The 18580-nt window shown below is 53.4% G+C and overlaps 11 protein-coding genes across 11 annotated transcripts; 7 read left to right on the top strand and 4 right to left on the bottom strand.

The window, feature by feature from the left end:
• Positions 1 to 181: 181 nt before the first annotated feature.
• On the top strand, positions 182 to 2818 carry STE13 (Ste13p; the record flags this gene model as incomplete). The annotated part of the gene is made up of 1 exon (NM_208858.2): positions 182 to 2818. The coding sequence occupies one exon, from the start codon at positions 182 to 184 to the stop codon at positions 2816 to 2818; it is 2637 nt and encodes an 878-aa protein (NP_983505.2).
• An 84-nt stretch (positions 2819 to 2902) lies between these two features.
• On the bottom strand, positions 2903 to 5425 carry RFC1 (replication factor C subunit 1; the record flags this gene model as incomplete). The annotated part of the gene is made up of 1 exon (NM_208857.2): positions 2903 to 5425. The coding sequence occupies one exon, from the start codon at positions 5423 to 5425 to the stop codon at positions 2903 to 2905; it is 2523 nt and encodes an 840-aa protein (NP_983504.2).
• Positions 5426 to 5696: 271 nt separating this feature from the next.
• On the top strand, positions 5697 to 7145 carry RUD3 (Rud3p; the record flags this gene model as incomplete). The annotated part of the gene is made up of 1 exon (NM_208856.2): positions 5697 to 7145. One exon carries the CDS (start codon positions 5697 to 5699, stop codon positions 7143 to 7145), a length of 1449 nt encoding a protein of 482 aa, NP_983503.2.
• A 205-nt stretch (positions 7146 to 7350) lies between these two features.
• Positions 7351 to 7902, top strand: AIM41 (Aim41p; the record flags this gene model as incomplete). Its single annotated transcript, NM_208855.1, has 1 exon — positions 7351 to 7902. The coding sequence occupies one exon, from the start codon at positions 7351 to 7353 to the stop codon at positions 7900 to 7902; it is 552 nt and encodes a 183-aa protein (NP_983502.1).
• Positions 7903 to 8092: 190 nt separating this feature from the next.
• AGOS_ACR099C (ACR099Cp) lies at positions 8093 to 8904 on the top strand (the record flags this gene model as incomplete). Its single annotated transcript, NM_208854.1, has 2 exons — positions 8093 to 8101; positions 8170 to 8904. The coding sequence occupies 2 exons, from the start codon at positions 8093 to 8095 to the stop codon at positions 8902 to 8904; spliced, it is 744 nt and encodes a 247-aa protein (NP_983501.1).
• A 211-nt stretch (positions 8905 to 9115) lies between these two features.
• Positions 9116 to 9833, top strand: AGOS_ACR098C (transcription initiation factor TFIID subunit 14 family protein; the record flags this gene model as incomplete). Its single annotated transcript, NM_208853.1, has 2 exons — positions 9116 to 9124; positions 9180 to 9833. 2 exons carry the CDS (start codon positions 9116 to 9118, stop codon positions 9831 to 9833), a joined length of 663 nt encoding a protein of 220 aa, NP_983500.1.
• A 143-nt stretch (positions 9834 to 9976) lies between these two features.
• STE4 (G protein subunit beta) lies at positions 9977 to 11380 on the bottom strand (the record flags this gene model as incomplete). Its single annotated transcript, NM_208852.1, has 1 exon — positions 9977 to 11380. The coding sequence occupies one exon, from the start codon at positions 11378 to 11380 to the stop codon at positions 9977 to 9979; it is 1404 nt and encodes a 467-aa protein (NP_983499.1).
• A 620-nt stretch (positions 11381 to 12000) lies between these two features.
• On the bottom strand, positions 12001 to 13518 carry TBF1 (Tbf1p; the record flags this gene model as incomplete). The annotated part of the gene is made up of 1 exon (NM_208851.1): positions 12001 to 13518. The coding sequence occupies one exon, from the start codon at positions 13516 to 13518 to the stop codon at positions 12001 to 12003; it is 1518 nt and encodes a 505-aa protein (NP_983498.1).
• A 671-nt stretch (positions 13519 to 14189) lies between these two features.
• On the bottom strand, positions 14190 to 14917 carry HHO1 (histone H1; the record flags this gene model as incomplete). The annotated part of the gene is made up of 2 exons (NM_208850.1): positions 14190 to 14782; positions 14833 to 14917. 2 exons carry the CDS (start codon positions 14915 to 14917, stop codon positions 14190 to 14192), a joined length of 678 nt encoding a protein of 225 aa, NP_983497.1.
• A 1489-nt stretch (positions 14918 to 16406) lies between these two features.
• RAM2 (bifunctional protein farnesyltransferase/protein geranylgeranyltransferase) lies at positions 16407 to 17336 on the top strand (the record flags this gene model as incomplete). Its single annotated transcript, NM_208849.1, has 1 exon — positions 16407 to 17336. One exon carries the CDS (start codon positions 16407 to 16409, stop codon positions 17334 to 17336), a length of 930 nt encoding a protein of 309 aa, NP_983496.1.
• Positions 17337 to 17453: 117 nt separating this feature from the next.
• BIG1 (Big1p) lies at positions 17454 to 18539 on the top strand (the record flags this gene model as incomplete). The annotated part of the gene is made up of 2 exons (NM_208848.2): positions 17454 to 17557; positions 17609 to 18539. 2 exons carry the CDS (start codon positions 17454 to 17456, stop codon positions 18537 to 18539), a joined length of 1035 nt encoding a protein of 344 aa, NP_983495.2.
• Between the last annotated feature and the right edge of the window lie 41 nt (positions 18540 to 18580).

Here is an 18580-nt window from a genome sequence, read left to right as displayed (position 1 = left end):
ACTTCCAGATGAGGCTATAATTCAGGTATGCTATCAAACAAGGTAGCAGGTTCCTAAAAGGAGTTTCAGGCGATCTATTCGGCGCTAACCGACCCACTCTATATAATATGGCCTTGCGTGGACTTTAACGCATCACTCGCACTTTCGTGTGAACAATAAGGCTGTCTTGCAATTTTCAACCATGGACGATGGGCAGAGGAGACCAAATTCTCTACGCTTCTTCCAGAAGACAAATTCCAGTGTCTCTCTCCTACCGGTAGAGGGCCAAGATTCGATACCGGATCTTGAGCTCCAGGTTCTGAGTCACGAGGGATCGGGATCAGGCGTGGACTCTGCAACCACATCTAAAGACTATCTGCTCCATGAGGATAACTACTATGATGAAGATGACAGAGCATGGCACCGCCTGCGCCACCCCCGCCAAGGCTGGGCAAAATGCATTTTATGGTGTCTTTTAGGGTTCCTGCTATTTCCGATGCAGAATTTCATAACTCAACGGGTGGGTAGCTACGTACACGGGGAATACAGGTCGGCAGGAGGCGACCGAAGCCGGGCTTTCACGATCGAAAATGTGTTGGCGGGAGACTTCATGCTGGGCTATGAACTGTTTGAGTTTATTGCCCCTCCAAGGTGCTCCCCTGTATCTGATGAGGGCTTTTATGTGACACTGCTCGCCGAGAATGACGTTCCAACATTCTCGGCAAAAAAGCTGACAGACGATCAGTACACCAAGGCGCTTGCTTCCACTTCGTTCAACTATGGCGGCCAGGACTATAGGGTCCAGAAGATCGTTCCAAGCTTCTCTCTTGACTTTGCGATCCTCTCTTCTAATAGGAAGCCTGTTTTCCGTCACTCGTCGCAAGCGAACTACTGGCTCAGAGATGTTGGTGCAAACACCATAGAACCTATCACACCGGGAGGAGCTGGTTCACCTGCTGCGCTGATATCGTATGCCAAATTCTCCCCATGTTACAGATATCTGTATTTCGTGGCCGAGAATGACCTCTACATTCGGCAGCTGAGAGGCGATGGGGCTTTGCATAGGATAACATTCGATGGCACTGCCGGCATACACAATGGGAAGACGGACTGGGTATATGAGGAAGAGGTCATGGGCTCGGACAATGCCGTCTGGTGGAAGGATGACGACAGTGCTTTCGTTTATCTACGGATCAATAGTACCGGGGTCCGGAGCTACGCTATTCCTCGGTATATTGAAGATGACAGCCTGATCCCGAAGCAGATCAACTACCCGGCGCCAGGCTCGAAGCTTCCTTCTGCGAGCTTGATTCTATACAACATCGCGGATGCGAGCAAGCACGAGATCCAGCTGGATGCTGCCGCAGATTATCTCATCTATGATGCCGTGTGGTTGTCGGACACCCATTTTATGTTCAAGGTCGCTGACAGAGAATCTCGCAATGTAGATATCAGAGTGTTCAATGTGGTGGATAAGAGTGTCCGCACCGTCCGCTCTGTCAATTCGAACATTTATGACGGCTGGATAGAGAAAATGAAGCCTGTGCTCATTATTCCTGCTGACAAGGACAAGGGCAGAGAAACGGGCTATGTGGATATTTGCGTGGATTCTGATGGCTACCCTCATCTATTTTATTTCCCAGATATCTACGCAGCCAATGGGAGACAGCTCACTTCTGGCCCCTGGGAAATAACTTCGGATAGCATGAGTTTCGACGCAGAAAAGGAGGTTATCTATTTCCATGCGAATAAACGACACCCAATGGCACAGCACATTTACAGTGTAGCCTTGTCAGATACAGGTGTGGAAGATTCTCTCCCCATGCCCGGACCAGCAAACAACACTGATTATTACGAATTCACTTTTAGTGCCAGCAGCAAATTCAGCATTATGAAGTATTTGGGACCTGACCTTCCATCCACGAGAGTGGGCCCAACAGCTTTAACTTTAGGGGGCAGCACCGAGGAGAATTCTGAGGCGCGCATAATTTCTCATAATGATCATATCCTGGAGACAGTGGCAAAGCATGATCTTCCACAGACGTCATATCTATCTGCTTTCACCACAGATGACGCTGAAATACATTATGTAGAGATTAAGCCACGGCACATGAACCCCAAAAAAAAATACCCGTTGCTGGTCAGCGTGTATGGAGGCCCTGGCTCCAGAACATTCAATACCAAATTCGATGTCATGTTGGACCAATGTATCTCTTCAGGCCTGGATGCCATCGTATTACAGATAGAGCCAAGAGGAACTGGTGGTAAGGGATGGAACTTTCGGAGTTGGGCAAGACAAAATATTGGCCACTGGGAACCGCGTGATATCACTGCGGTAACGAGAAAATACATAAGCCAACATGCCAAAAATGTTGATACAGAGCATGTGGCAATATGGGGTTGGTCATATGGTGGTTTCACCACCTTAAAAACTTTAGAATACGATCAAGGGCAGACGTTTAAATATGGCATATCTGTAGCCCCTGTGACAGATTGGAGGTTATATGATGCGGTATACACCGAAAGGTATATGGGTACACCCAAACCCACAAATGATGCATACGGCGAGTACGCACTCATTAAAAATATAGATGCGTTTAGTAAGGTCAAGCGGTTTTTATTGTTGCACGGTACTGCAGATGATAATGTGCATATAGAAAATACCTACAAGCTGTTGGACAGCTTTAATGTGCACAATGTCCGGAACTATGATTCGCATATATTTCCTGATTCAAATCATGCACTGACGTTTCACAACGCAGGACCTATACTCTACAGACAAATCTATCACTGGCTTGAGAATGCATTTTCCGGAAAATTCGACGCACTCTCTTCTTAAGGCCTATGTCAGCATGCATTTATTGTCTGAAGAAAATTATTACAAATGTGTACATTAGTTTGAGTTCTAAATAGTCACCTTACGTTATTTACTGACTTTTTTGCGTTTAGCTGGCGCTTTAGAAGAGCCTGTAGCTTTTCTTGCCCTGGGCTTCCTCTCCTTTATCAATTTGTCCTTCTTCAAGTCCGCGCTCTCATCGTTCTTGGCATCATCGTTGTCCGGAGGAACCTCATCATCCGCATCGACTACTTCTTCAAAATCTGGTTTATCATTTCCGCTCTTTCCGCTAATAGCAATGGTCGTGCCCGTTCTATTGATAGCAACGGGATGAGTCGTCTTATTGTACATTGTTGTAAATGCACGTTTGTCGCTCGTTGAGATCTTCTTCAGTGCAGCTTCAGTGTTTTCATATCCAAGCATGAAGTCCATGACGACGTCCCAGTCTTCCTTCGTTAGATAATAGGAATCCATGGTTTCGATGATGTTTGGAATGGCCTCGCCGCCATTTTCCACAAGCGGGCTTAGGAGCCTCCGCTTTAGTGTAGTTAGGTAATCCAACCTAAACGACACCTTGGAAGCCGATGTGCGCAATCTTGTATGGTAGTGTAACTCTTGCAGCAGCCGGTAATATTTACCTCTCTTCGAGTTTTGGCCCAACCAAGATGTGAAGTTGATTCTTCCAGCCATCTGGCCGGAAACCAAGGAGGCTGGTCTGACAGAAGACATTACAGCATGGAAGGGTAACAAGCTCCATAGTTGTTCACCACTGCGTATCTTCCTGTCGACAAGGTCACCCTCAGAAATAGAGTCCGCAGCGGCGGCCGCCGCTTGTAAATGCGATTGTCCAGGACTTAGGTTCGTTGGACGCGTGCTTAAGTAATTCTCTTGCACCATCAATGGCGTGAAATCAAAGTCATCGAAATAAAGTTCCATTTTCTTGTATAATGGAAATGACTGGGCCCCAGCATCGCTATAGTTGCGGCCTTCGAAAAGCTTATGGGTTATATCATATGGTTTGAGGGCTATGTTTTTTTCCCATGCCGCGGAGATCTGTCTCGCATTGTCATGTCCTATAGACTTCGTAGTTGTAGATATCGTTGACAAGAGATTGATAATTTGCCTTATATCCCCTCGCGTTGCCGCTACCAACTGATCCACCACGGTAGGATCTAGCTTGAACCCCTCACGAACCGCTATAGTCATCAGCCGCGCCTTCATCGACTGTGCGTCCGGTCTTCTGAACTGGATATCGCATACAACTCTGTCAAACGGTCTCATTTTTGGCAAAGTTCTCTCATTGCATATCAGAATAAGCGGCGATGAGGTCTTCCTGCAGAATTGGGCCATTTGCCCAACACCACCTCTGTCGCCTCCACTCATACCGTCCACCTCATCCATGATGATCACAAATTTACGGCTATTGCGGTGTTCCTTTTTGTTGAAGTACCCAATAACAGAGGTGTTATCAAGGGCGTTCTTGATGCCTTCGTTCAGCAGCTTTTTCGAGCGTACGTCGGAGGCGTTTTGCTCCAGGACATCGTAGCCCAGTTCGTTCGCAACCAGGTGCGCTGCCGTCGTTTTACCGATACCAGGGGGCCCGTAGAGCATAGCCGCGCGGTAGATACCTGTGCCATCACGGCCAGGAGTCTTGAAGCCGTTGCGTTGGTTATTATCCCACTCGGAGAGCCACTTGTGGAGCTTCCCAACAGAGGACTTGTTGCCGCAGATCTGCGAGAGACTTGTGGGCGCGTACTTGACTGTCCACAGCTGATCGGACTCCCTTGGAGCCGCGTGGCCCCCAGGGGCGTTGCTTGCGCGCGACGCCGCGCGCTCCTTCTCCTGCCGTGCTAGCGTCTCTGCTTCACGTAAGACATCCTCCTCTTGCTTTTTCAATTGCTGTCTCGCGCGTTCTGCAGCCACCCCACTCCCGCCCTCTGCAGGCATCGCATTGATCAGCTGCCGGAAACCGTTCTCGTCGATAGCCTTGATGCCCAACTGGCGGATCTTTTCCAGCTTTTTCGGCCCGGCCTCGTCGCCCAGCACCACGACCGACGTCTTGCTCGAAATCGACTTCGTGACGCGCGCCCCGTACTTCTTCGCCAGGGCTTCCGCAGCCGGTCTGTCAATGTTGGGCAGTACACCCGTAAACACCATCGTCAAGCCCAGTAGGCAGTTGGGCGCGCCTTGCGCGAAATCATCGGCGTTGGCGTCCCCCCCCGACTCCCCAGAGCCTCCAAATCCGAAATTCGCGCCCTCCTTGACATGCACGCTGTCCAGATCCACCGAAGGCAGCGCCGCCAATATCTCCTGCGCGTTCCCCGCGGGCGCCGCGCTTGCCCGCCCGCTTCCTACGCCGCCCGCGCTCTGTATCCCCTGTTTCGGCTGCTTCTTCACGGCCGGCCTCTCTTCTCTCTTCACCACTTTCTCCTCTCCCTTCGCCTCCAGGAGGCCCTCCAGGTCGTCATCGTCCAGATCGACATCAATTGGCGACGCAGCATCCCCCTTGGGCAATTTTGCCTCCTCAATTTTGGCCTTCTTTCTCGGGGGCCCTTTGGCACTAGGCTTGTTACCACTGTTGGCCTTAAAAAACTCTCGAACATCAACCATTTCTGTATTTAGCAACGTCCACAGCTGTCCAGGTTCTTGAAGCTCCCACGATATCCCACAGACGAGTTCTTATGGACTCCAAATCGCCTCTTCTATGTGCTTTTACTTAGACGATGGAAGAGATTTCTCCGAACTTTTTCTGTAAATGCTGTTTTATTTAACAAGATGGTCTAAAATGAAACCATCGTCGGTTAATCTCACAATCCTAGTGAGGCCGGGTACGTCCAACAGCCAGAGGGTCCGGGAAAATAGCTAATTGACGAGCTAAAGGATGGCTAAGGGCAAGAAGAAAGGTGGCAAGGCACCTAAGGCGTTACCAGAGTCCTCCGCCGTTGTTGAGGATGACGTTAAGAAAGAAGCTGCTCCCACGGAGGAAGACAGGGCGAAATCCCGCTCGGAGGTGACGGGCGAAGGATCCAGCGAGGCAGCGGGCACCGGCAGAGAGGAGCAGAAAGCAGGGGAGGTCGCCACGGCAGGGCAGGGCGTGCTGGCGGAGTCTGCAGAGCAAGTTAAGCCGGCAGGGCAGGGCGAGCCGACGGAGCAGGGCGAGCAGAGCGAGGCCGAGTCTATGCAGGCATTACGGCAGGAACTCGAGGCATTGAGACTGCAGCTACGGGGGACTGAGAGCGCCGAAGGCGAGCTGCGGCGGCTGCGGGAGGAGCGCGACCAGTTCGAGACACAGTATAACACGCTGCTCAGCCGGCTCTCGTCGATGAAGTCGCTCTTCAGCAAGATGAAGGAGTCCCAGCTAGAGTTGGAGAACACACAGGAGCAGCTGTCGGAATACGAGCGGCAGAACGCGACCCTGAAGACGCGGCTCGAGCAGCTGTCTCGGGAGAAGAAGGAGAGCGAGGAGACCGTGGTGGTGCTGAATACAGAAATGGCCAGCCTGAACGCCGAGTGCGAGACCCTGAGCGTCGAGTGCTCTGCGTACAAGGCTAAGCTGAGCCAGGCACAGGAGAGGATAGAGAAAGAGGCGGCGGCCTACCAGCGGGAGCGCCAGGACCACGCAAAGCTACAGCGCAACCTGCAGTCCCGGATAGAAGAGCTCACGTTGATGATGGACAACAAGAAGCATGACCACGCGTCGCTGGAAGAGCAGACGAAGGCATACCAGCAGCAGCTGGAGCAACTGCAGCAGGAGAAAGCCCAACAGGAGCAGCGCGGCGCCGAGCTCAACACGCAGCTCGAATCACTGGTCTCGGAGAACGAGCGGGCGCTGCGTGCGAAGGACCAAGAGCTGCAGTCTCTGCGCGGCGCGCTGGAGCAGGCACAGGATGTCTCCCGGACGCACGAGGCCAAGGTTGCAGAACTACGGTCGCAGATAGATGCGATGAGCGCAGACGCCGCGCTGAAAGATAAGCTCGAGCAGGAGTGCAAGGAGCGCGTGCTGCAGATCGGCAAGCTCCGCCACGAAGCTGTGATACTGAACGAGCACCTCACCAAGGCGCTCGCTATGATCAAGCACTCCAACAGCTCCGAGTCTGTCGATAAGGAGCTTATCTCGAACCTGTTCATTTCCTTCGTGTCGATACCACGTGGCGACCCGAAGAAGTTTGAGGTTCTAGAGCTCATATCCAGTTTCCTGAGCTGGGACGACGAGAAGAAAACCCAAGCAGGGTTGATGCACAGCTCCTCAGACACCATCCGCAAGACCAGACGGAACGACAGCTTCGTCTCGTTGTGGGCAGAGTTTCTCGAACGGGAGAGCGAGAAATAGCGATACACCATGTAGTCTAAAGTTTCGGGCGCTAGATCTCGCGCAGCAGATATATATCACAATTCCCCCAGGCCGCCGTGGCCCTGCGGCCGCCGCCACGCGTGCCGCCGCCGCCCCACCCAGCCCGGTGGCCTGTCCAGATAGCGCCCCGCGCACAAAAGCCCGAAAAGCTTTTTCACCTCTCCCACACCGCACGCCCCAGACCATGCTCATGAACTCCGCTGCCAGGCCCATGCTGCTCTTCCGCGCGCTCGCGCGCCGCAGCGCCAGCTCACAGGCGTACACCGACGCCCTCGCCCACCTGAAGCAGGACCTCAAGAAGGCGATGCTCGCCAAGGACGACACCAAGAAAACCACGATCCGCTCGCTGCTGGCCACCATTAAGAACAAAGAGATCGACAGCCGCGACAAGCCGCTCGACCACTTTGCCCTCCACGACATCTACTCCAAGCTGGTTGCGCAGCGTCGCGAGTCCATCGATGGCTTCCTCAAGAATGGCCGCGATGACCTGGTCCAGAAGGAGCAGCTGGAGATGCAGCTGATCCAGGCCTACATGGCCGCTCTGCCTGTCGCCTCCGCCGAAGAGCTGGCCGCCCGCGCCGACGCCTTCCTACACGAACTTAAGAGTACACATGGCGCGCTGCCCCTCCCCAAGGTCTTCGCCCAGGTCTCCTGGCCGACCGTCGCCCAGGACTGGAACGCATCGCCCGCAGCAGTGCGCTCGGCCCTTGCCGCAGCCTTCAAGAAGAGCTCATGATCCCAATGCGTCCACAGCTGGCCCCAGGCTCCCTGTAGATAGACCGTCCTGCCATGGGTAGCTGTATATGTATCATGTCAAACGGTATGTAGTTTTCCTGAATCTTCCCGATATCAACTTCTGCTCAAGCAGCAACTACAGCTGGCAGCAGAGCAAGTAAGTGCGCCAGTTTGGTCTAGTTTGCATCATTATGGTTGCGGTATGTACTAGCAATTGATTTGTGGGATGGGCGTGGTGATCCAGTGACTAACGATGTACGCAACGCAGACGGTCAAGAGAACTGTGAGAATAAAGACACAGCAGTCCATACTCCCGGACGTGCCACCGTCCGTGGACAACTTCCCTATGCGCAGATGGAGCATCCAGCTCGCCATACTGGACGAGCACGGGGAGGAGCTGCCCGCGACTCTCTTCGACAAGGTGGTGTACCACTTGCATCCGACGTTTGCAAATCCGAACAGGACGTTCACGGAGCCCCCATTCAAGATCGAGGAGCAGGGCTGGGGCGGGTTCGAGCTGCTGATCAGCTGCCACCTGCTGGAGAAGGCCGGCGAGCGCAAGATCACGCACGACCTGCACTTCATGAAGGACGCGTACCAGGTAGACCATGTGATCCAGGTGCCGATCAATAAGCCGCTGCTGCGCGCAGAGCTGGAGAAAAGCGGCCCGGTGGACGATGGCGCGGCGGTGAGCGCGGCGGCCATCGGTGAGAACAAGCGCAAGGCCGTGACGAGCAATGGCGAGACCAAAGCCAAGAAGGTCAAGACCGCGGTGGGGTCTACAGTCAAGGGCTCGGTGGACCTGGAGAAGCTCGCATTCGGCCTGACGAAGCTCAACGAGGACGACCTGGTCGGCGTTGTGCAGATGGTCACAGACAACCGCACTCCGGATATGAACATCACCAACAATGTGGAGGAGGGCGAGTTTGTGATCGACCTGTACAGTCTGCCCGAGGGGCTGCTGAAAAGCTTGTGGGAGTATGTGAAGAAGAACATCGAGTAGAGGCTTCTAGCTTGTATAGTAGGCAAGTAGGTATGATTAATCGCGTCTCGGAGCTTTCTGTAATAATTAACATCGGCGACCAAATATCAGGGCCCACGTCTGCCTGCCTTTGTGGCGATCTATAGCTGTGTAGCAGGTTTTGGGCACCTGAAATCAGACCGCTGAACAAAGTATTACATGACTGCCAAGACTTCGCCCAGAAGAAAGTTTAATGCAAAGTGTAAGTCTAGTCCGCTATTGGGCCACAGGCATATGTACTAACACGAGCATCGCAGCCTACGGTTGAACGGGTGGTCAGGCTGAAGATCCAACAGGCTGTGATACCCAGCATACCGCCGATAGATGGTCTGCCCATGCGGCGGTGGTCCATGGATATTTGCCTCGTGGGCCCACAGGGAGAAGAGGTACCTGCGCGTATCTTCGAGTCGTGCACGTACTTTCTGCACCCGACGTTCGAGCATCCAAAAAGGCGCTTCACCGTTCCACCATTCCGGCTGGATGAGCAGGGCTGGGGGGAGTTCGACTTCAAGATCGTCGCCAAGTTCATCCAGAATGGCGGCCGGGCTACCATCAACCACGAGCTGTCGTTTTCGGAGAGCGCCGTCGCGGTCGACTTCACCATCATGGTACCGTACCACATTGATGAGCTCCGTAAGGTATTATTAGAAAGCGGGCCAGTGCCCGACTACAGTATAGAAGACCGGGACGACCACCCAGTGAGGCAGAAGATACCCCAAATGGCGACTGCCATCGCGGCTGCGAACGAGGAGATTGTGGGCGAGGTAGTGAAAACTATAGTTGCGTATCCAGGAGTCAGTGATGCACTGCTGAAGCGTCGCCACAGGACAGAGGAATTCGTTATTCAACTGGGACAGCTGCCAAGCAGTGTACTGGAGATTTTATTTAATATTTTACAGGGACAATACTAGAGTAAGCACAACTGGGAACTATTTAGCATGGTGATGTGTAAGTAGCTATTTGGTGCACTGTTGTTGGTGCAGCTAAGCGGGATCTGCAGTCCTCGAATGAAACTAGGGCAGCAAACGCGCCGAGGACTGTGTAGAGTACAGATTCACATATAGGCAGGTGACCACACTTTCATCGTCATATCCCAAGAGCCGGTGCAGATAGCAAGTCCGTCAGGGCTAGTGGCCACGCCAGATATCCTGTCCGAATGGCCGTCAAGTTTGCCGATTATCTCTCCTTTAACAAGATCCCATACTGCGCACCCAAATTCCGTGTATGATACATATAGTAGGCGGCCTGAGCGACTAAAATCCATTGAAATCACGCCCTGGTTGTCTATGAAGCTTGAGGAAACTGTGCCGATTGCGGGCGAATAGGGGCTCGCTCTTGCAAGGGTACCCGATGGGGCTGTATAGTCCATATTCGACATGATATACGTCTGCTGTTGAACCGGGGTTGCACCATGAATACTTCTGGAAAGAGAGTAATTTGCGATTCGGCAGTCACTTCTTAAGTCGTAAAGATTGGTGCATCCGTCGTCAGAGCCGGTGGCTATAGTGTTGCCATTTCTGAAGAACTTGACCTTACTGACATCGCTGTCGCTAACGAAAAAACTCTGAACACTTGTGGGTACTCTTTTATCCCAGATATAAAGGTACCCATCAGAGCCCCCGCTCGCAAAAACATTACCGTTGCCTTCTGTCTCTGTGGGGGCAGCGGATAAGCTCAACACATCACCCAGGTGATCAGCAAACTCATTTATCCGCTTGCTTTTAGTAATGTCCCACAGTGCACATGTCATATCCCCACTAGCCGTTAAGATAGAATTATCGTCCAGAAATTCAATTTCTGATATGTAACATGTGTGGCCCTTGAAGATAGAAACAATGTTCTGCTGAATCCTGTCCTTGCGTGAGACTCTATAGATGGTGCAGTTATTGTCCAGTCCTGCGCTAGCGACTAGGTTTCCATTGGGACATATAGCACAACTCAAGACCCACTGGGAATGAAGTGGTATCGCATTACTCTTTAAGCCGGTGGCAGCATCCCATAGCAGCATGAAGCCATCCTGACTCGCACTGAGTATTGTTCTAGAGTCAGAACTCCATCTGAAACTGCTAACTTTATTGTTATGCCCTTTTAATGTTGTCACTGGTTTTAAGTTGACCGATGTTATCGGCGCCACATTTTTAGACAAAGATTGCAGGTCAGCGTCCTGTATTCTGGACTTTATCCTATTAATCTGAGTGCGTAGCTGCTTGTATTCTTCCCTTGCAAGTCCTATTTGTCGTTCGACATCTTCTGGTGCGTGCTCCAGCGTCGTAGCAGGGAAGTCCGGCACATTTATATCTTGCGCATGGAAGGGTTGCCATGGGGGGTTTATCTTCTCACTATACCCTTTCATTCTGAAGCAACTATCTCCTGCTGGCTGATAGTAGATGGATTGTCGTTTGGTTTCTGGCAGATTGAGAAATGATATTTGGATGGATGGATATCTAATGCTATCCATTCCATTTCAGGAGGGGATATGACGGAGTGCGAGCAACCCCCCACGTAAAAATTCTGAAGCAGCCACACGCAGAGGAAGTCCGCGCCGATACGATGCCAAGATACTGCTGTGCAACTCCTATTAGCTCTCATTTCCCCGCACAAAGGAAGGCACAGAAAAATTGGTGGATGCCGACATTAGGAGCAAGTAATAACGCATATCATTAAGGCAATCTATGCCGCTGTGCCGCTCGTATTCTCGTTGCTTCTACTGTGTGGGTTTGACGCGATCACAAACCCTCGAGTAGCTTACGTAATGAGATGCCATGTATATATTTACATCAACTTTTAGGCATTCCAATCGCGGAACAAAAGGAAGATGTGGTGATTTCATACGGAACACGCCTCCGTGAATATCAGCATACTTGTAGGCCTGACTTAAGCGCGGCATTCCAAGCTGACGCCAGGTAGACGACTCGTTGTATATCTTTTCTAAAGGTGACCACCGATATTAGCTTTTTCGTCTGGGTTCGTGAGATTGTCCTTCCTATCACGTTAGACTGTGCGGAAGGTAGGATTATGTACGTGCAAGGCATTTCTGAATGCTGCCTTTGTTTTATGCTATGAGGTCTATGGAAAGAGCTACTGGGATGGGCTACCCTTTGACTTTCTTTTCGCCTTTGATCTTTTTTTGAACTTCTCCTCTCGTTCCAAGTTGCCAGTAACCTTGAGCAGATAGAATGGCACAGGCGCTCCTTTCTTTAAGTAATGCATCTTCCAATTCCGGGCCTTATCCTTAAGCTGCACCTGGGTTCTATTTTTTAGAGTCTCAGAGACAGAGCCGCCGGCACCGTGATACTCTAGTATCTTGGACCACGCTGGACCGTATACTTTGAGGGCCGAAATGAGGGCTTCCTCTTCTTCCTTGACCCACATGCGCTTCTGCTGTAACTTTTTGCGGGCAATAATGGGCTCGTTGAGGTGACCGGAGGGCACCGAGCAACTGGAGACCCCGTTGGGTGCTTTTACCCCGTCGGTGCGCTGGTCAACTTCGTTAGGTGAGGCGCTTGCGATAGGGGTGTTCACCGCGGCAGGCGTTATCGAGGAGTCGCTTGGATGTACAGCGGATGACAGGCGGGCATTTTGGATGGGGGCATATCCCAGTGAATCGGATAATTCAAATTGTTTTGGAGCCGCACACTTCGCACGCTTCCCGAAGACTAGAAGACTGACATTCTTGGATACATATGCCAAAAATTCCTTTAGAAAATCAGACCATTTGTAGAGCTCCATAATGTCTCGGAGGTCTGTGTTTGCTTCCAACGTCTCACGTCTGCGCTGACAGCGCGTGATGAAATCCTTTTCACTTGGCGTTAGCTGGAACTCGTTTGCCGGTTCGCCACTTTTAAGCTGCAGGTATGTAGCCATATCGGCGGGGAATAGTGTATCAAGGATCTGTTTTCTGTTTAGTAGCGGATCCTCCTGCTCCATCGCCGCGATGAATGCCTGTGTTTTCATGTTCAAGTAGAGAACGGTATGTGTCTTCAGCAGTCTGCCCCCGATCGCTGAAGTGAGCGAGCCGGAAAAGGTGCTGGTGCAGGGTGTGAAAGACGCATTGCTCTGAACACTGTAGGATCCAGTGTCCTTACCACCGTCCGAAGTAGAATACGAATTGCTGGGACAGAAGATGTCAATGAAGCACTCGTTGAGGAACTGGAAGCCATACTGGAACTTGCCTAGTAAGGTCAGCATGAACATGACTAGGTTGCACTTCCTGATCGTTGCGAGAACGAACTGTTCAAAGTTCCGCAGGATCAACGGCGGGTCGCATCCTGGGAACCATATCCCGGGAGCCACATCGTACACGGTCAGCAGAGAAGTGTCTCCGTAGACTTCCTTCACCTCTATCAATGCGTCGACCAGCACATGGAACAGCTCGTGTTCCGCCTGAGCCGCCTTGTCTTCCTGCACCGAACCGGTCAGCACATGCAATGGCGTGATAGTTAAAAGCCGCAGGAGCTGTGTGGAAATGTCATTCAGCAGCGGAAGCGACTTGAGCGTAAGCTGAGTTGCATATGGTAAGCCGGGCAATACTGCTTCGAGTCTCTGCTTCAACGTATCTTCGTCGTATTCATGTAAGTATGGTATACCCAGTGCCATTGGTGCTCCTTAAGGACCGCTGTTAAGGCACAGAATACCGCTCTGTCGCACTATACACACCTCCAGAGACGCTAGCTCATCGCGGACATCGAACGTCCAGAACGATTGTCAAAAGATATTGTGGAAAATAAAAAAGAAACGCAAAATAGGCTCCAGGCATATTCGAACCTGATGCCAGAATGTCTGAATCAGGTGATATAAGCTAAATATACCCTTCGATTCTACATTAGCCTAAGAATGACGAGCAGCGCCCATCGGACGTGCCCCCAGTGCTTTTTGAGTGATATCAGGCAGGACCGAGTAATTAGCACAGTTCATTATATTAGCGGGACAAAGTATCTAAATATCAATCGTCTCCTACTTTATCCGACGCGCAGGCCAGGCGGTGCTGGAGCCAGGCACATCCATTGCAGTGGCCGGTCTATATTTCCACATGAGGGGAGACATGAGTTGAATAGTACAGTACAATAATAACATGGTTATAATAAAAAAATAGTAAGATAGAGATAATCAAAGGAGTATAATAACACCGGCGTAGCTAGTAGCCCCAAAGCAGTAGAAAGAGTACAGTTTCTGAAGTCAATATTAACGTGCCTCGCCAGCAGACACGGGCAGCCGCTACCTCGCAGCATACCCGCAGTTCCCTTATTTAATACAACGCCCACGCGGGACTAGGCACTCTTGGCCAGCTTTTTTGCCGCTGGCTTCCGCGAGACGGCAACCACCTTCTTCCCAACGAGGGGCTTGCGGCCGGCTGTCTTCTTCGGCACCGCTTTCTTCGCGAGCAGTTTCTTGGACGCGGCGCTCGAGACTACCGACTTCTTGCCCACCACCGCGTTCTTCGTGGCCACCTTCTTGCTGCCGACCTTCTTCACGACCGGCTTCGCCAGCTTCCGCGCCGCCGGCTTCACGGCGCTCGCCGCTTTCGCCGCCTTCACCGGCTTCGCGGGCTTCGCAGCCTTCGCAGCCTTCGCGGGCTTCGCCTTCGCGGGCTTCGCCGCCTTCACGACCCTCTTCGCGGGCTTCGCCGCCCGCTTCGCCTCCTCCGGCTTCGGCTGCGCCGCCTTCTTCAACAGCTTGATCGACCCTGCCGGCCCCTTCGGCTGTGCCAGCTCCCCGGCCTCCAGCCCGCGCTTCACCGCCAGATTGAACTGCCCGTCGAACTTCGCGCCCACCGCGTACTTGTCCCGGATGAACTTCTTGATCGCCTGCCGCGATGACCCGCCCCGCTCGGCCAGGCTCACCACCGCCTCCACTATCAGGTCTGCGCCGCCCGTTAGTATTGTCCCGCCGCCCGTGTCCACGCCAACATACCCTTGTATTTCGGAAGCGGCGCTGCCGTCTTCGTGCCCACCTTCTTCCCCCGTCCCCGGGTCCCGCTCGTGGCCTTTGGTCCCATGTCTGCGTTACTGCTCCGTACCTTCTCTACCTTGATGCTGGTCCCGCCTATTGGTCCAAACTACGCGCTGCCTCGTGCGGTCTATATATGTCTGCCAATTCAGATATATACCTCCTCAAGATTATGCTTCACAATGCTCGTAAACAACTGAAGTGGTGTGTAAAAGAGCAACTTTTTTCCCCGGTTCTGTCAGGTTATATCGTTTGTTGTTTTTGGTTACGGAGGCGCGTATTGCAGCTGGATCTCTGACACTGACATCGCACCAGTCTGTCCTATTCGGGGACTGGGCCTGGCGATTTCGCGTCTGTGATGGTGAAATTGCCAGCACGGTCACGTGCGTATTCCGGGCCGATAACCGCGGCGGGGAGAGCGCCGCGCAAGGCGCACGTGACTGCGCGGACGAGGCTTCAGGGGCTCAGCACTTCATGGAATGCCGCCGATACGTTGTTGATCCGGCGCTGCAGGGCAACAAGAGTCTCAAGTAGTTCGTAAATAAACAGAGCAAGGTTACGACGCGCCTACCGTTGCACAGCCAGGACTATTCTAGTGACGGAGGCATCGGTCGGTGCCCTGGCAACTGGCGATCACGTGGAGTCCGCGTCAGCAAAACACCCGGACACCGCGCCGCGGCCTGGCGGCCATTGCACCTCGGCCGTCCGCTGCCGCTGCGGGGCCCTAGGAACCTGTCTGCTGAGATCCTGTTCCCCGGCGTGGGGCTGCGAGCTTTTGGGGTCGCGGTTCTCGGCCGCCTTCGTAGACTGTCATGGGGCTTGCTGTTGCGCCCCCGGTTCTGCAACGCGCTGTCCGCTGCTGTAGTGGTTCGCTGTTGTGGTATGGTTGTGACAGAGTGAACGACCCATATTTATATTGCAAGGCACATCGAAAAATCGCTATCACGGTGTTACCTGACACCGGTGCGCGACACGCCTCATGCCACAGATAGCGCGGACGAACTCGGACCCAGCCCACTGACGTGGTTAATTTTGGTGACTTCTGAAGCCCCCTAAGAGCGCTAGACGATTGGGGAGCTATCACAATAAGCTCGGCATGTGGGGGAATTGAGGTGTAGCACGGTTGGGAAATTAAGGGACCACGCAGTAGGTCGTTCGGGCGAGTAACGTAGACCTCAGCTTGCTTCGCATGAATTACTCAGCAACTAGCCGAATTAGGTCGCCCAGGATTTTCCAGGACAGTGGAAATCCGCCCAACGGTGCACATGCGTGTTGAAGACGGCATTCGGCGTTCATACCTCAAATATAGACCTTGTAGTTTCCAAAGTAGGCCTCCGGCGGTATGACCGCACCGCGGCACCGACGGGGATATCACGTGACACCAGCATTAGAACACCGGCCAGCCGAACGGCCTACCAGGCTGGAGGAGTCTGCACGTGACCTGATGCAGCGCGAGCAAGTGGGGTCAATCACGTGATCTGCGCCTGCACCTATAAGTAGGGCTGCGGCGTACGTTCATACACGGGAGCAGACACGGCATGGAGGCGTACAACTACGAGGACCTGGAGCCCGTCAGCCTCGAGCTGGGCGCCGAGGGCGAGATATGCCAGATCATGTACAGTCCCGAGTACGCGCGCGTGATTGGGCTGCTGCGCGCACTGATGGCGGCGGACGAGGTGTCTGCGCGGGCGCTGGCCCTAAACAGCACGGCGCTGCGGATGGCGCCGTCGGACTACACGACGTGGAACCACCGCTACCGGCTGGTGAAGGCGCTGTACGGCGCGGACGCCGCAAAGCTGAATGCGGAGCTCGACTGGCTGGACGAGTTCACGCTGGGAAACCTGAAGAACTACCAGATCTGGTCGTACCGGCAGGCGCTGCTGCGGCTGCACCCTGAGCCGAAGCTGCCGCGTGAGCTGCCGGTGCTGCACATGATGCTGCAGGAGGACGCGAAGAACTACCACGTGTGGTCGTACCGCAAGTGGGCGGTGCTGTTCTTCGGCGATTTCAGGCACGAGCTGGAGTACGCGGCCTGGATGATCGAAGGCGACGTCTACAACAACAGCGCGTGGGCGCACCGAATGTTTGTGCTTAAGAGCACCACGCCCTCGGCCAGCGACATCCAGCGCGAGGTCGACTACGCGTGCGCCAACATTGAGCTCGTGCCGCAAAATTCGAGCAGCTGGAACTACCTCCGAGGCTTGTACGACCAGTTCCGCGGGGGGCGCTACGACGAGGACGTTGTAGACTTCGCTCTCTCTTTTACGGGCGACTTGCTGGACTCGGAATCTGAGGGCAACGCCCTGCCCGAAATCCGCTCGTCCCACGCACTCGAACTGCTGGCGCACGTCTACTCCCAGGAGAAGGCCACCCACGACAAAGCAAGGCGTGCGTACAAGGGCTTGGCGTCCGCGTACGATCCTATAAGACGCCCCTTCTGGGAGCTACAGCTGTCTAAGCTTGTGTAACTCTGTGTAGCCCAGCTTGCTCTGGTACCGGTTTAAGAGGACACCGCCGATTTTCAGGCTTACTACATAGCAAACCAACTTCATCACATCGAAGCACACAGAGAAACAGCCAACACCATGCAGAACGTCGCGAGCTGGCTCCTAGCCCTGGTGGTCGCGGTGGTGCAGGGTGAACTGCTTCCAGGGAAGTCAGCGCCTGCTCTTCTCTGGTCGTATAAACTGTATGTTCGACTATTAGGCGCCAACAACGTTCAATGCTAACACAGTTACAGGTCCGAGGGAATACAAGAGTACCAGTTGGCATACAACATGACCACGGTACTGCCTGCCCCAGAGTTCAACGCGATAGCGCTCGAATTGCTCGACCATTGCAACTCGCATGCATATGTGTTTGTCAACCAGCCCGGACTGAGACTCGAGGACTTCGACTACGAAGACGCATGGACGGTGCTGCCAAATTATCTCAGCAGGAGCTCCAGTGCGCTGCGGTTTGAGCAGGTCGAGGTCTCGCCCTCCAATGTCTTTGAGAACCTCATTGCACACACCAAGCGCCGCTGCGACGTGCAGAGAGAGATAATCTTGCGTGCAGAGCAAACCAACCAATTCGAGCCCTACATCGATGCACAGTCGCGCATCATACAGGTGCACTTCTCGCCGCTCCCGGGCGATGGTCGGAACGAGCGCCCCTCACGGGAAGACGTACTTGCGGACCACGACCAGCGCTTGCGCAGAATACTGGGCAGGCTCCCGTCACCGGCGGTCACCGTTATCTACACGAGCCTCGAGCCCGCGGATCGCTTAAGCGCCTCCCCACCGCGGGCCGGTATTTTCCCGGAGATCTTTGAGCACGAATCGCGCAGAATCGAGTACGAGCGGAACGACCGCGACCTGCAGGTGAACCGTTACTTCCCGTCGCACCACCCCAAGATGGAGCCCATCGAGGAGGTCGAGCTGAGCCTGCTGGACCCCAAATTTATCCAGAGCAATCTAAAGCTGCTCAAGTTAATAGCCGTTTCTGCCATAGGGTCTTTGACATGGCAGCTGTACTCGTTGTTCAGTCCGAAGCTGCCCGTCGCGACCCCGAAGGGTACCGCAAAGCGGCAGAAAGGCCAAAAGAAATTGGTTAAGCTAGCCACTGCCCAGGCGGCCAAACAGGCTGAGGAGGTTAAGCTTGAAGTCTCCCAACAGGAGAAGGAGGACTAGTAGGTCTATATATAGAGTTCTGTTCTTAGTGTTTAAATATA

Source organism: Eremothecium gossypii, chromosome III, assembly GCF_000091025.4.
Source record: "Eremothecium gossypii ATCC 10895 chromosome III, complete sequence".
Lineage (NCBI taxonomy): Eukaryota > Fungi > Ascomycota > Saccharomycetes > Saccharomycetales > Saccharomycetaceae > Eremothecium > Eremothecium gossypii.
This window is presented reverse-complemented; position numbering and strand designations above follow the sequence as displayed.